The following is a 14276-nucleotide window of genomic DNA, read 5'->3' as shown; positions in this document are numbered from 1 at the left end:
CCCCCCCCCCCCCCCCCGAGTGCACAAATTTTTGTGCACCGGGCCTCTAGTATATATATAAAAGCCTAAGTGACCATTCGACTAGTAGCTATGATGCGCAAAGACCACCAAGGGACAGACGCTCCGATTGGTAGGTTAGGTTGCTGCTGGGGCCCTGTCAATCCCGAATCTGGTTCAACCGCACCCTGGACCCAGAGAGGAGGGAGAGGGAGCCTGATTCCTCACGGAATTGGCCGTGGATTAGTTTGTTGCTGGGGCCCTGTCGGCCCCGAAACTGATTCACCTGCACCCCAGACCCAGAGAGGAGTGGGGAGGGAGCCCAATTCCTCATGGAATCGGCTGTGGGTTAGCTTGCTGCACCAGATTCCCTTTTTAAAAAAATATATATTTTATTGATTTTTTACAGAGAGGAAGGGAGAGGGATAGAGAGTCAGAAACATCGATGAGAGAGAAACATCGATCAGCTTGGGCCAGTTGTGCAGCCACCGCCAAGGCACCGGTAAAGAAGAACGCGAAGGTGGCCAGCGTGAGGAGCGGCTTGAGATGGAGGCTCTGTGGGACGAATTCAATCAGCTGGGCACTGAGATGATCGTCACCAAGGCTGGCGGTCAGGGTATCCCTCCCCACATGGTGCCAGTTTCAAGCAGCTGGGCGTTGGCCTGATCCACACGAGCAAGGCTGAGAAGCAGGGTGGGGGGCACGGCCTGGCCACCTGCAGGTCCCTCTTGGCGCCGGCCAGCTCCTTTGCTCTCTGAGTCCCAGCTCTAGCGACAGCCCAGCCGTCCATCGCATCATGGGGCAGGAGGGTACTGTTCGGGAGACCAGGAAGGCGGTGGAGAGAAACTCTGTGGACCTGCTGCCTGACTAGCAGCTCAGGACCTGGCACTGCTCAGAGCACACGGAGCTTGGGGGGAAGGCAGCCGCCTGTGAGGGGCCTTGCCACCAGCGGCTCCCGGAGGATCCCACCTCCAAGGAAACTCGGTCTTTGGTTCCTCAGTTCAGTCTATCCCAGCTAAAGAGGAGCAGCTGCGCACATTTAAGGGAGAATTAAGACTCTAAAACAGTGTGTTCTGTTCCGTGGAGATTGCTACCCAGTTGTCTTAGGCCTAATATATCAAAAGTGGCAAAATATTAACAATTAGGGAACCTGGGTTAAAAATATATGGCAGGTTTTCTTGTTGTTAATACTCACTAGATTTTTCCATTGATTTTTAGAGAGTGGAAGGGAGGAAGGAGGGGGGTAGAGAGAGAGAGAGAAACATTAATGTAAGGGACACATCAATTGGTTGCTTCCCACATGTGCCCCAACCAGAGTTGGGAATCAAATCTGCAACCTAGATATGTGCCCTTGATCGGGAATGGAACCCGAGACCCTTGGGTCCACAGGCTGATGCTCTAAGCACTGAGCAACTGACCAGAGCTATATGGCAGTTATTTGAATTATTCTTTAAACTTTCTGTAAGTTTGAAATTACCTATATAATAAAAGCCCAACAACTGGTGGCTATGACGCTCCCGCCACAGGGGCCATCACCAGTGCCGCTGCCCAGCCCAAGGGCCTCGGGCCAGTTGTGCAGCCGCAGCCAAGGCACCGGTAAAGAAGAACGCAAGCTTGAGATGAAGGCTCTGTGGGACAGATTCAATCAGCTGGGCACCAAGATGATGATCATCACCAAGGCTGGCAGGTCAGGGCGCCCCTCTCTGCTGTGACCCTCCCCACATGGCGCCAGTCTTAGGCAGCAGGCTTTGGCTACATCCAAGTGAGCGAGACTGAGAAGCGGCATGGAGGACGCAGCCTGGTCACCTGCAAGCCAGTTCCTTCGCTTTCCAAGTTCCGGCTCTAGCAACAGCCACCTGGCATGCCAGGCTGGAGGGTACTGCTCAGGGGTCCAGGAAGGTGAGAAGAAACTCTGTGGACCTGCCACCCGACCAGCAGCCCAAGACCCGGCACTGCCAGAAATGGACCAGCTCACAGCACACTAAGCTTGGGGGGAAGGCAGCCACCTGTGAGGGGCCTTGCCACCAGTCAGCTCCCTGTGGATCCCACCTCAAAGGAAACTCCATCTTTGACTCCTTAGTTCAGTCTATCCTGGATAAAGAGGAGCAACTGGGCACATTTTAGGGGAGAATTAAGACTCTAAAACAGTGTGTTCTGTTCTGTGGAAATTGCTACCCAGTTGTCTTAGGCCTAAATTCCAGGTGATTGTGAGGCCTGGCCCTGCCACTGGGGCCCATGTCTTCCTATTGGCCGTATTTGCTGTAAGGGTCAAAGAAAGAAGGGGAACAAGTTTTTCGATGCAATGGATTTGACCAACAGACAAAGGCGAGTGCCGGGCTGTGTCTAAGGTACACACAGAGACACCAGCTCTGAGTCCGCCTGGCCAAAGGGAGCTCAGGGCCTGTTTGCAGAGCCTTCTGGTGGCTTCTGTTTCCTTGCTGAGGCTGTCCTCCCTGGGAAGCCTGGGGCCCAAGCTCAGGTCCAGCTCAGTGGGTCTTCTCCAGGCCTCCTGCAGCTGGGCCAGCCCCCAATCGGCCCCCTCCCCCCAACCTTGATTGGGATGGGGAAGGCCAGCCAACCTCCCATGGCCCCTCCCCCTGGACAGCCCATCTGGATCACCCTGATCCGGGCAGGCCAGCCGGACCCCACCTGTGCACAAATTCATGCACTGGGCCTCTAGTTTTAAAATAAAAGTTAAAAAAAGAGAAAGAAATATTAAGGACTACCTTAAAGCAAGAGTCATTAAAATAAGAATGTTCATCCGTGACTGGTTTGGCTCAGTGGATAGAGCGTGGGCCTGTGGACTAAAAGGTCCCGGGTTCGATTCCAGTCAAGGGCATGTACCTTGGTTGCGGGCACATCCCCAGTGGGAGGTGTGCAGGAGGCAGCTAATCGATGTTTCTGTCTCATCGATGTTTTAACTCTCTCAGTCAAGGGTATGTACCTTGGTTGCGGGCACATCCCCAGAAGGGGGTGTGCAGGAGGCAGCTGATCGATGTTTCTCTCTCATTGATGTTTTAACTCTCTATCCCTCTCCCTTCCTCTCTGTAAAAAATCAATAAAATATATTTTTAAAAAAATGGATATGACCTATACAGGAAAAAATAATCAAACTCATGTAAAGACACAAAATAAAAATTTATAACATAAGGAGCTCAGATGGAGAGCCCTGTATGTATGGAAAATAAATATAAAAGGAAAATGGTACCTCAAATCAACAGAGGAAAGATGATTTATAGTTGAAAAAACTGGCTCATTATATGGGCCCCTGACTAATATACTACATACAAAGGTAGATAACATGTCAACTAGAAATCTAAGTGTTATGTCGTTACAAAGTTAATAAAGATAAATATATAAGAATATCTTTGCAACCCAGGGTCGAGAAGGACTACTAGTACTTACACAAAAGCTGCAAAAGCAAAACCACAAGGAAAAAGAAAAAAAAATATTAATGCATCTGATTATATCAAAAGAAGGATTTCTGTTTAACAATGAACATCACAAAGTTAACACTCAGATGATGGAACAGAAGGAGGTAGTTATGATGTCTAAAACTAAAAAGGGCAAGTATCTAAAATCCATAAGAAAAACCTACAAATCAATGTGAAAAAGACAGAAATCCCAAGAAAAAATTATAGGAAAGAAAACCTGACAGCTTACCAGCATATAAAGGTTTTTTGAAACGTTGGTAATTAGAAAAGATTAAAGGAAAATAGTACTTGACACCTATTAAACTAAAAATACTCAAAAGCTCAATGACGCCAACATCAATATCAGCATTGTTCGTAATGCAAAAAAAGAAAAAATAACCATGGCCGAAAGCCCCAAATGTTTATCAACAGTAGGGTAGATACATAAATCATGGAGATTACTACTGTGGTAAATTCATCAGAATCCCACACAGCAGTGAAAGAAATGAACTACAACTACATGCAACAATATGTAAATGTACAAATACAGAGTGCATACATGATTCTCAGGATTTTAATATTAAAAAGCAGATTACAGACAAATATACTCAGTATGATTTCATTTGTATAAAGTTTAAAACCATCAAACCATACTTTTATGTGAAACATAATACTTTTTTTTAAAAAAGCAAAGGAATAATTAACTAGAGTGGCGACTACTTTTGAGGGAGGTTATTTCCGAAATTGAGAAAATAAAATTAAACCACATCACCACCAACTATTTATTACACATTATGAATAGAAGTGAACAAAGGGCACCAAAGACAGCAGAACTTGTTATGAAATGAATGATAGGAGTAAGGACTCTGAAGAACTGAAAAGAAGAACCTGTTGTCTGAGCACCTGGTGAGAAAGGCCTCCTATGGAGGACACAGAGCTGAAGAAGGCTCCTTTACAGAAGGTTTCGAAAACACACACACACACACACACACACACACAGAGAGAGAGAAACACAGCAATGAGGTAAGAAACATTTCTGGGCAGACAGGTGAATGCTGACTTTTGCACAGGGTAGCAATAAGAGAGGCTGGCAAAGGTCATATTGTGAAGGGCGGAGGAATTTAGGAAAGCACAAAAAAACTGGAAGCTAAAATGTGCTTTAGAAAGATTAATGGGACAGAGACATGCAGAGTATCAAGAATAAAGCAGGGATAAGAGTGAGGACACTACTGTAACAGTCCTGGGCAGTGGAGGTGAGGGCTGAGCCAGAGGTTAGAGGAGTGGAATGATTTTAAAAGCTCTTATCCTATTTGAAGGGTATAGCTGTAGTTTTGGAAACATGAAGAAACTTTTATAGTTATTCAGCCAATGGTGTTAGAGGCAGAGGTATATACACCCAGTAATCGCCATGCTACAGTAAAGAAGAGATTAGAACTTCAGGGTGTTCCTTCCTGGCTGTCCATAGAGCAGAACACACAGCCCCATCCTATGAGTTCTGAGGCCAGAGTTAAGGCGAAAGACAAGAAATCTGAGGATGACAGCTTTCCTTTCCATCTTAAGACAAGCTGTCCTAAGAAATTGCTTGCAAACATTGTATTCTCTTTTATCTACTGCCACCTAGTGTAGATATGAAATTGTTTCCCTATGAAAAATACAATCTGGCTTTACCACCTGAACCTGGAACTGCTCTAAAAATCTAAATCACGTGGAAATAAATGGTCAGCACCTTTCACTGAGAAATCCTTGAGCTGATATAAGTTGGGAAACTGTTAATGTAACAGCATTTTATTGTATTGTGGCACAAGTTACTGACATATACGTTAAACAGAGCAGGAAAGTCTTATTAAGTAAAAGTTCACATTCTTCTCCATAAAGAAAATATGCTGGGGATGGAAGGGGGAGGGTGACAGTCACAGTTAAGTTCTTTGCTAGCTGACCTTCAGGAATACCAACACTACCTTCTAGCTTTCCATTTTTATTAAAAGGAGAAACCTTTAATAATTAATTGCCTCAAAATGAAGTGGGCCCTTAGGAGAGGCTGAATGCTCTATCACTGAACACAGGGCATATAATTGAGAGATTCATGCAAGAGGGAGAGGTTAGTCTATATGACCGCAGAGGGTGAGAACCCCACTCTGAGGTTCTCTGTATCCATCATACTTAGGAATTCATGAACACAAACACCGCTACTAACAAATTCTGAAGGGCAAGGAATCTGCCCACTTTGTCCCCTGTTGCACACCCTAAAGCTACTACAATGTCCAACACATAGATATGTTAACTTTGATTATATTGAGGCATTATATAAAAATGGTTAAAAGTACAGAATGGAACCAGAGTGTGTGGGTTGAATTCTAGTGTTCCCATCTACTAGCTTTATGATTTAACTGCCTTGATTTCTCATGGAATAAAAATGGTACTACTTCATAGAGTTTTTAGGAAGATTAAATGACTTAATTTATGTGAAGGAATTAAAATAATGTATGTGTTAGATATTATTAGTATTATTATCATGTAATCTCTGAAGAACAATTCAATAATACAGAACAAAATAATATAGCCATATATACTCCAGCTAGAACTAAAATACAAGATTGGTAGAGAAATGGTTTTTTTTTTTTACCATAAATTATGTTTTCTACCTTTATACAAGATTGAAATAAAGCTCAATCTCAGACTTGAAGACTTAAATTGATCACTTGTAGTTTTCAACAATGAATCAGGTCCAGATTTTTATACAAATATTTGGTTACGTTAAAAGAAGTTTTCCTTCCTACTAAATATCATACAGAATTTCCAATGCAACTTATAGATTAAGATAGTCCTAAATAGCCATTATAAAATTAAAGGCCAAGGGAGCAATTATTTTATTAATACTCTTAAACTGATTAACCACCATCCCTTCTTATAATATTCTACAATTCTCCCAGAATAACTATTTTGATGCCTTACTGTCACCAAGATCTAACACCATCCCTTAGAATGACTCTATTGTCTTCCAGTGAAAATATGCACAAGAGTTGGGGATTGCTCATGCACTCACATTAAGTTCCTTCTCCAAGATGTGAAGTCTGCTTTTGTTTGGGAGCAGGGCTGGGCAATTTATAGTAGCTCCTGACAGCTTGAAGTCAGCATGATCTAGTGATGTGCCATAGCACAGTGTGGGCAGGGCTAAGACACATTATTTAGAAATTAGGCTTCTTTCCCACCAAAAAAAAGAAAGAAGTTGTTCTCATGTTTTTAATTAAGATGGAGTGCCTAGGACAGGAGTGCTACAAAGGATCTGCAGTTAGATCAACAGAGAGGACACAGGAGGGGTCTGCTTCACACAGCGGGGTAAGGATTTTATGCCTCATACCTTCTTTCATGTGACCTTCTTCTCTCATGTATTCTAAAAGCAAACTGCTATCTTTCTGCTACCCATGTAGAAATTAGTAATTTATATATTTAGTCAACTGGTACTCAAGGTCTAAGACTCCGCAGGATCCCCCACCTTCAAAGGAGTGGAGCACTTAAGGCTGGCAAATGAGTGGCTTTTGCAAAAAAGGCCAAATAATCTCACCCAGGAGATTGAAATTATGCAATTCAAATGAGTTTCATGGAAAACAGAATACAATTTAAATCACAGAAATGCAATGTTGCTTCAAACTTGGAAAGGAAACTTTCATGGTTACTGCAGAAAGAAAAAGTTAGTGAAATTAATCAGATTATAGATGCCATTTATTCCATATCCTTTCATAATACATTTTTGTTCTTTTAATCATGAATTCCAACCTCAAAAATGTTTTTTGCTAATTTTCAAACATTTCCAAAGTAACTTGTAAGTTGAGTTTGCCTAAAGATTTGAAAAATAATTCAATCCACAAAATTTTGTCTTTCAAAGTAAAATGTACTTAATCTAAGTGAATACACTGATAATATCTAGTCTGATTCATACTATTCTATTCTAGGTGATATTTAAAGTGTTTAAAAATAATTTTATATTTAATAATTATTTATTAATAATATTAAATATGTTCTCTGTCTAGAAAACTTATTTTATTATAAGAGATTTTTTTAGTGGTTTTAAAAATTTTCCATTAATTTGTAGAGAGTGGAAGGAAGGGGGAGAGACAGAGAGAAACACATCAATTAGTTGTTTCCCGCACTCAGGGATCGAGCCTGCAACAGAGGTACGGCACGTGCCCTTGGCCAGAACCCAGGACCCTCTAGTCCAGTGATGGCAAACCTTTTGAGCTCGGCGTGTCAGCATTTTGAAAAACCCTAACTTAACTCTGGTGCCGTGTCACATATAGAAATTTTTTGATACTTGCAATCATAGTAAAACAAAGATTTATATTTTTGATATTTATTTTACATATTTAAATGCCATTTAACAAAGAAAAATCAACCAAAAAAAAAATGAGTTCGCATGTCACCTCTGACACACGTGTCATAGGTTCGCCATCACTGCGTCTAGTTTGAGGGCCAATGGAAGAGATTTAAAAAAAAATTAAACAATTGTTCATATGCAGAATCCTATCACTTCTCTGGTATTTTATATTACAGAATATAAAGGTATTTTACAAATGTTCATTGTGTACTTAATTTAAGCAACCATGAGTGCTTACAGGTAATTTAAAGTAGGTACACTCAGGCTGGCTTTCTTAAGGCCACAAATATAATTCAGTCACAGTGCTTAACATTCTGTAACTGAACTCTGATTCCAAGGTGAAAAGTCAGCTTTTAATAGGATTCTTAAGTGTATATGTGAAAAATACGGTTGAGTGTGCCTTGCATGGCCTGGGTCATCCTGACCTCGCCATACAGAGCAACCGGCTAGTTCACTTTCTGGCTGCAGTCAGAGCAGAGCTATTCAGACAACTTGTTGATGTTTTGAAGAAGGGTCAGCACTCTTAAATGGCCTGGGACTGGCAGTAAATCACAGAGAAAATGGCTTGAAGTGCCAGCACTGAGGTAGTGTGGAGTCATGGAAATAGCACTGAATTAGGAGTAAGGAGAGCAGAGCTCGGCCTGCAGCCCAGCCAGCCATCCCTGTGAAAAGGTGGCTGGACGGATGACAGGGCAGCAACTACATGGATGGTTAGGCTCAGTCACACCACAGTAATGCTAGAACAGAAAACACTGAGAGTGTTAGCAAAACCAGCTGGGGTTAAACAAGGAAAGGGAATGCAAATTAAAATATACTTCACATATATTTTATGTGAATACTTGTAATCAAAGGGGATCAAAATATATCTATCATTGTAGAAACTGAAACACAAATGTGATGAGCAAAAAATTACATTATATACTTTCAAAAAAATAAGAGAAGTAGTAAAGCATAATGTAAATACTTTATTTAGAAGAACTGGAAAGAAGGTCAAAGTTGGAAAGGACCAAAATTATATCAAAGAACTGAAAATAAACATTACCAAGGAAAAACCAGGATAGAAGCCCCCAAATGTGGCTAGATTAAACAAAATATAGAAAATAGTCCAAAAAAACTTAAAAGTTTTAAAAACTTGCACTTAGGAACTCAAAATAGCTACTCTAAACACAAAGAGAGGCTCTGTTAGTGACCAAAAATTCAGATGAATTGGAAATAATGATTTAATATTAACTCTTGGAAGAGAAAGGGGCTTATGGAGAATCATGCAAAATGGAAAGTATTGAACAATAATGTTTTTTTTGAAGAGAGAACATTTAAATCTATAGCACTTAAAGAAACTTGTCAACAAAAACACATCTAAATAATTATATATTTGAAAATATATGTAAGCAAATAGTAAAATAGTACCAATTATTAGGTTTAATGCCCAAATCTCTTCTTTTTATTGTCCATAAGATTTTCTTCTTTGTTATGAAAGGACTTCAAGATATTTATTTCAATAACTGTCATAAGTATTGTCCTTTAGCACTATTCTCATGGCAGCCATCACATGAGCTTCCTACACATGTCTAGAATAAGAAACTTGCTCAGACTTTAGTCACCAAAGCCTTAGATTTGTCATTTCCTATTACTATTAACACAGTTTTTAAGTTTTATTTCTAAGTCTTCAAGAAGCAAATATGAGAGCCTTTAGATCGATTACATACTGTCATATTTAAAGTTTTACGAGTAAAAATAATTGTTTCTCAAAGTTCTGCTGTTGTAAGGCAGAACTAGGTTTTCTATAATTAAGTATGATTTCAAGCATCTAGTTGACCAGTAGCCCCAAAATCTGCACTTACAAATAGCAGGACAAATATGTACAAAGTACTCACTTCAACAGTCTCGATTTTCCCTTCATGGCAATGTGGTGTTCTTGGATAGATGTCCAAAAGATGTGGTGGTGAATCAAAATGTAATCTTTTGAGATTTCTTTTAAGAACATCTTTAGAATTCAGTTCATCAAAGTTAGTCCTCCATAATAAAATCTGTTTAAAAAAATTAAACAAGTTGGCAATTTATTTACTTGCATATACAAGCAATAGAACGGATTTTTTAAAAAAATGAATATACAAAAATGCCTCTCAAAATAGGAAGACTAGATAAATATTTCAACATTACTACTTCTCAATACTTTTTTAAGGGTGAGAGATCTAGCCATCTGAATTGCCTTCATGTCGTTTAAAATTCATATTAAGAAAATAACATTACCTTAAAATCCTCTTTTTTTTCCCCAAAGCCCAAAACCATGTTGTCCACCATAGTCAATAAATCTGACTATGAATGACTTTTGGTTATTTTAAGTAAATGCAAAATTGCTGCATAAACAATTTATATTTACAATCCTCAAGAATCTTAACATTTCAAACACAAGATACAGACAAAATATTAGGCAACAATTCAAGTGAAAGTGCCACATTAATATTTGGCATACAATAAGTGTCAGTTACATGTATAAGTGTAGAGACAAGCAAAGAAAATAACTGCTATTTGAGTTCCAAGAATTATCAAAACTGTCACGATTTCAGCTACGAAATAGCAGACGTCCTGGCATTAAGTTAAAATATAAATTCACTGGAACATATACAAACTAGCTGGTTGTGAAAATCTGTGCTGAGGTCTTGGACTCCTTTGCCCTAACCTAATCAAAGAGGGAGCTGAAAGACGTACAAACCTGCATATCTGCGCCTCCTGATGAAAATAGCTCTCCACCTTTTGAAAATGAAACAGTAAAGACAGGTCCCTAAGATATAAATGGAAATTTAAAAAAAGTTACTTGGTGATGTTTTCTTATGGCCAAGCATACTGTGAATATTAATTTTTTTCTAATTTATGTAGACTATTGATGCAATAAGTCTGAGAGAACATATCCAACTGCTAGCAACTAATGGAGGTAGAGTGAAGGTAATCAAAGAACCAACCCAATTATATTAAAACACATATAAATGATATTAAATGAAAAAGAAATTCTAATAAAAATTTTAAAATACACCTTTTTTTTCCTTTTAAAGAAAAGTTTGTACATATGTAATTACAAGCTTTTCCAATTACAGAATTTCTGTTAAGACTTGTCTGGCTTTGGACTCTTTATTCAACAAATCACTAGCAGAAACTAAATGATAACTCTGAGAATGATTAAGAATGAAGCTACATGAAAAAAAGGCCACATTCCCATTTTCTGACTTCAACAGGCTTCATTGAGTCACCCTTCATGTGGGCAACAGTGAGCCACTAATAGTTTTAAAAGCAGGATATAGACAGGAGGAGAACTGTGATGAAAACTGATGTCACAAACACTTTGTAAAGCATATGACTGTCTAACCACTATACTGTGTACCTGAAACTAAAACAAAATAATATTGAGTGAAAATTGATGTTGCAATTGTGAGATGATGGACTGAAGTAAGAATGAATGGTTGGAGGCCAGTTAGGAAGTTACTGCAATTATTTGGGTGAGAGGTAATGAGAACCTGAAATTGAGCAATGACTGTGAAGTTGGACAAGACTACACTTGGCACAGTCACAACATGCATAGCCTCTGGGTCAACTTTTCAATCCAGATAAGAGTAATTATTTCTCATTTCAAAATACCAGTATATTCTGTTCTGTTAATGTGCCCTTAATCTATACAAGAAAACTACTGGGGAAAAACACCTTAGATTTTTAAGTAGACAACCCCACAGATTTAGGTTATTTTAGCCCCACAAACATCTTTTTCCTCCACATTGTGAAAAATTCCACCTTTGTGTATAAATTTTTCTTCTAAAATATTGTTTATCTTTTTTTCTATTAATCTATTTCCATGGGTATTTTAATCCTTGGCTACTTTTATTGGTTATTTATTCAGCTTAAATACACATATGAGCTGGTTCGTGTCTATTTCTGCTTCACACTAACACAGCTGCAGAGCAAATGACAAAGCAAGCAGGAAGCCAAGCAAGATATATGAAGGCAGAAAAAAACCCTTCTCCCCTAGACCACTGAGCCTATTCTATTTCTGGATATAAACTGCTTATACTTGGTTAAAAGGAAGTATCTAGTACTTTTTTAAAAGGATGCATTCTAAAAAATTTAGAGGAGTTTGAATATTTACCCAGAAAGGAGGACTAGTTTACATACTTAAAAGTTTTTCTTTAGTGTGTTATATGCGAGGGTGTGTGTGTGTGTGTGTGTGTGTGTGTGTGTGTGTGTAATTGAACAAGCTCAATAATAGGACCTCACTTCCCCACTAGGTTATAAACCAACTGAGAAATAACACAAAAAAATAAGGCATATGAGAGCCAAATATCACCTTTCGTACTGATAAAGGTTTGCAAAGAAAGACTGTGGCTTTATGTGTGCAAATGGGCTTTCTAGATCTGAATACCAGAATGAGTCAGATCTGAGTTCCCAGTCACAGGCAAGACTGGACAAGGGCAGGCCTCCCCACAATAAGTATCAGAGGAAAAGTAAGGGCAGGCTTACTTCCAAGAGCAGAAGTCATTGGGCTCTGCTTGTTGTTAAATTTCTCCTTTTAATCTCACCAGACTAGTGAAAGAAATGACTGCGGGGGTGTGAGAGGCTGAGTGTCAGAGCTAGTGGGATAGCCTCCACATAAGAAAGATCAGAGGTTGGGAAAAAATGTATCTATCACCACTTAACCAGTTAAACCTAAACTACATCCTGATGAAGATAATTATGAAAGACTAATTTAATGGCTATAAAAGATACACATTGATTTTGACAAGAATTATAATAAATATTATTTCTAATAGTTGCTTCTAGAGGATAAAAGCATCATCTTGGAGGCAAAAGTATTTTTTTATGACAGCAGCAATGTATGTTATACTTGGAAAAGTAATAAAAGCATATAATAAAATGGGCAAAACTTTAAAATATATATAAATATATATTAAGCATATAATAAACGGATCAAAACTTTAAAATATATATCATTTAAAAAACAAAAATCTCAGTGTTAGTACCGAATGTCCTTGAAGTGTATATATGAGCCTTCCTTCTAGTAGATCCAAAATCTTAAGTGTACCATCTGAAGAAGCAGTGATGAGATAGTTACCCGAAGGATGGAATGATACACAATTAACTCCGCCACTGTGAACTGATTTGTAGAAAATAAAGCAAAAACTTTAGAGAACAATTCTTAATTCTACCGGTAAAGATGCCCCTTGGATCTATTAGCAATATTAGGTTGAAAACAAAAATCAATTAGAGGCAATGTCTCCACAACACCAAATTTCTAAGTAGCTTACTAAAACAAATAAGTAGTTTGGCATCATATAGCTTGAGTATCCAGCTAATGAGAAAGAATAGCTTTCAATATGAGAATATGTCATGGAAAGATGATCTTGTTAACCACATAACTAAAAGTCTTCAGATATATTACCAATATAACCAACAGTTAATTATTACCAGCTCACATAAGGTATACAACCTTTCCTTAAGCTAAATTTAGTAATCAATTACAGCTTGGCACTAAGGGGTAAAGAGTGTGGAGATATATTTGGAGAAGGGCACAATCTTGCCAGTTTGAGCAATCATTTCTCATTTCACCATCTTTCCAATAGGAGGCAGTATAACACAGTGATGGAAAGTGTAAACAGAAAGACCCAGGTCAATTTTCAATTCTTTTAGGAGGTCACTTAAAGCCTCTTTAAGCCTCAATTTCCTTATCTTTAAATGGGAGTAATAATAATAATACTGCCTCTTGGGGCTGTTGTGAAGAGATTTATCAGTGTAGCACATGGTAAATATTACACTTAAGTCTGAGAAATGTGGACTTAATGTAAACCCAATATAAACCAAGAAATTGATTTATTTCTCTTTTAACTTTAATACATAGGCACAGTCAGATGTTGTTTTCTACCAGTTATAACAAGTATTTGTGCCAATTTCTATCCCCGACTTCTCATAATTATATAATCAGAGTTACTCCAGCAAATAACCAGAGTTTGCAAGTCTCACAGTAATCTCGCTCTTTTTTCTTTATAGTCCTGGCATCATTTTTAAGGTGCCTCCACCTCCCTCTCCACTCTGGCATCTACCCCAGCTTCTCAGACCATGCTGCTGAGGGGGCTGTCTTTCAGTCAGTTCAAAGGCAGCCTGTGGCTCTTGTTAAGAGGGCCAGGACACACTGAGAAGGGTAGTCTGTCAGTTGAAGAGTTTCCCAGGAGCCCACTCAACAACTGAATTCTTTTGTTATAGACACTGTACCTTGATAATGCTGGAGTAATTTGTTTAATCGTATATCCCAGATTTTCACAGTATGATCAGAACCTGCTGAAGCTATGCATGTACCATTAGGGCTAAAATCCACAAAATTTGAAAACCTAGGAGGAAAGGATAAGATGGTCTCATATTTTGATTTCTTTACTTTAATTTCTTTATTCGAAGTGTAATAAATTAAATGTCTCCTTATTAAACCACATCACATAAATGCACAAACAGAATGGACTTAC

At 38.8% G+C, this 14276-nt stretch overlaps 1 protein-coding gene across 2 annotated transcripts in view; it reads right to left on the bottom strand.

The window, feature by feature from the left end:
- POC1B (POC1 centriolar protein B) overlaps positions 1 to 14276 on the bottom strand; it is a 101592-nt gene that overhangs the window by 44664 nt on the left and 42652 nt on the right. For both annotated transcript variants that reach the window (XM_005886279.2, XM_014533338.1), the window contains 4 exons: positions 14032 to 14147; positions 12786 to 12919; positions 10496 to 10564; positions 9657 to 9809 (listed from right to left, as the gene is read on the bottom strand). In XM_005886279.2, coding sequence (XP_005886341.1) covers positions 9657 to 9809; positions 10496 to 10564; positions 12786 to 12919; positions 14032 to 14147 — 472 coding nt within the window. The remainder of the gene's footprint in view (positions 1 to 9656; positions 9810 to 10495; positions 10565 to 12785; positions 12920 to 14031; positions 14148 to 14276) is intronic.

The sequence above is a fragment of the Myotis brandtii genome, unplaced genomic scaffold (assembly GCF_000412655.1).
Source record: "Myotis brandtii unplaced genomic scaffold, ASM41265v1 scaffold967, whole genome shotgun sequence".
Taxonomy (NCBI): Eukaryota; Metazoa; Chordata; class Mammalia; order Chiroptera; family Vespertilionidae; genus Myotis; species Myotis brandtii.
The sequence above is the reverse complement of the archived record's forward strand: the minus strand, read 5'-3'. Positions and strand labels throughout refer to the sequence as shown.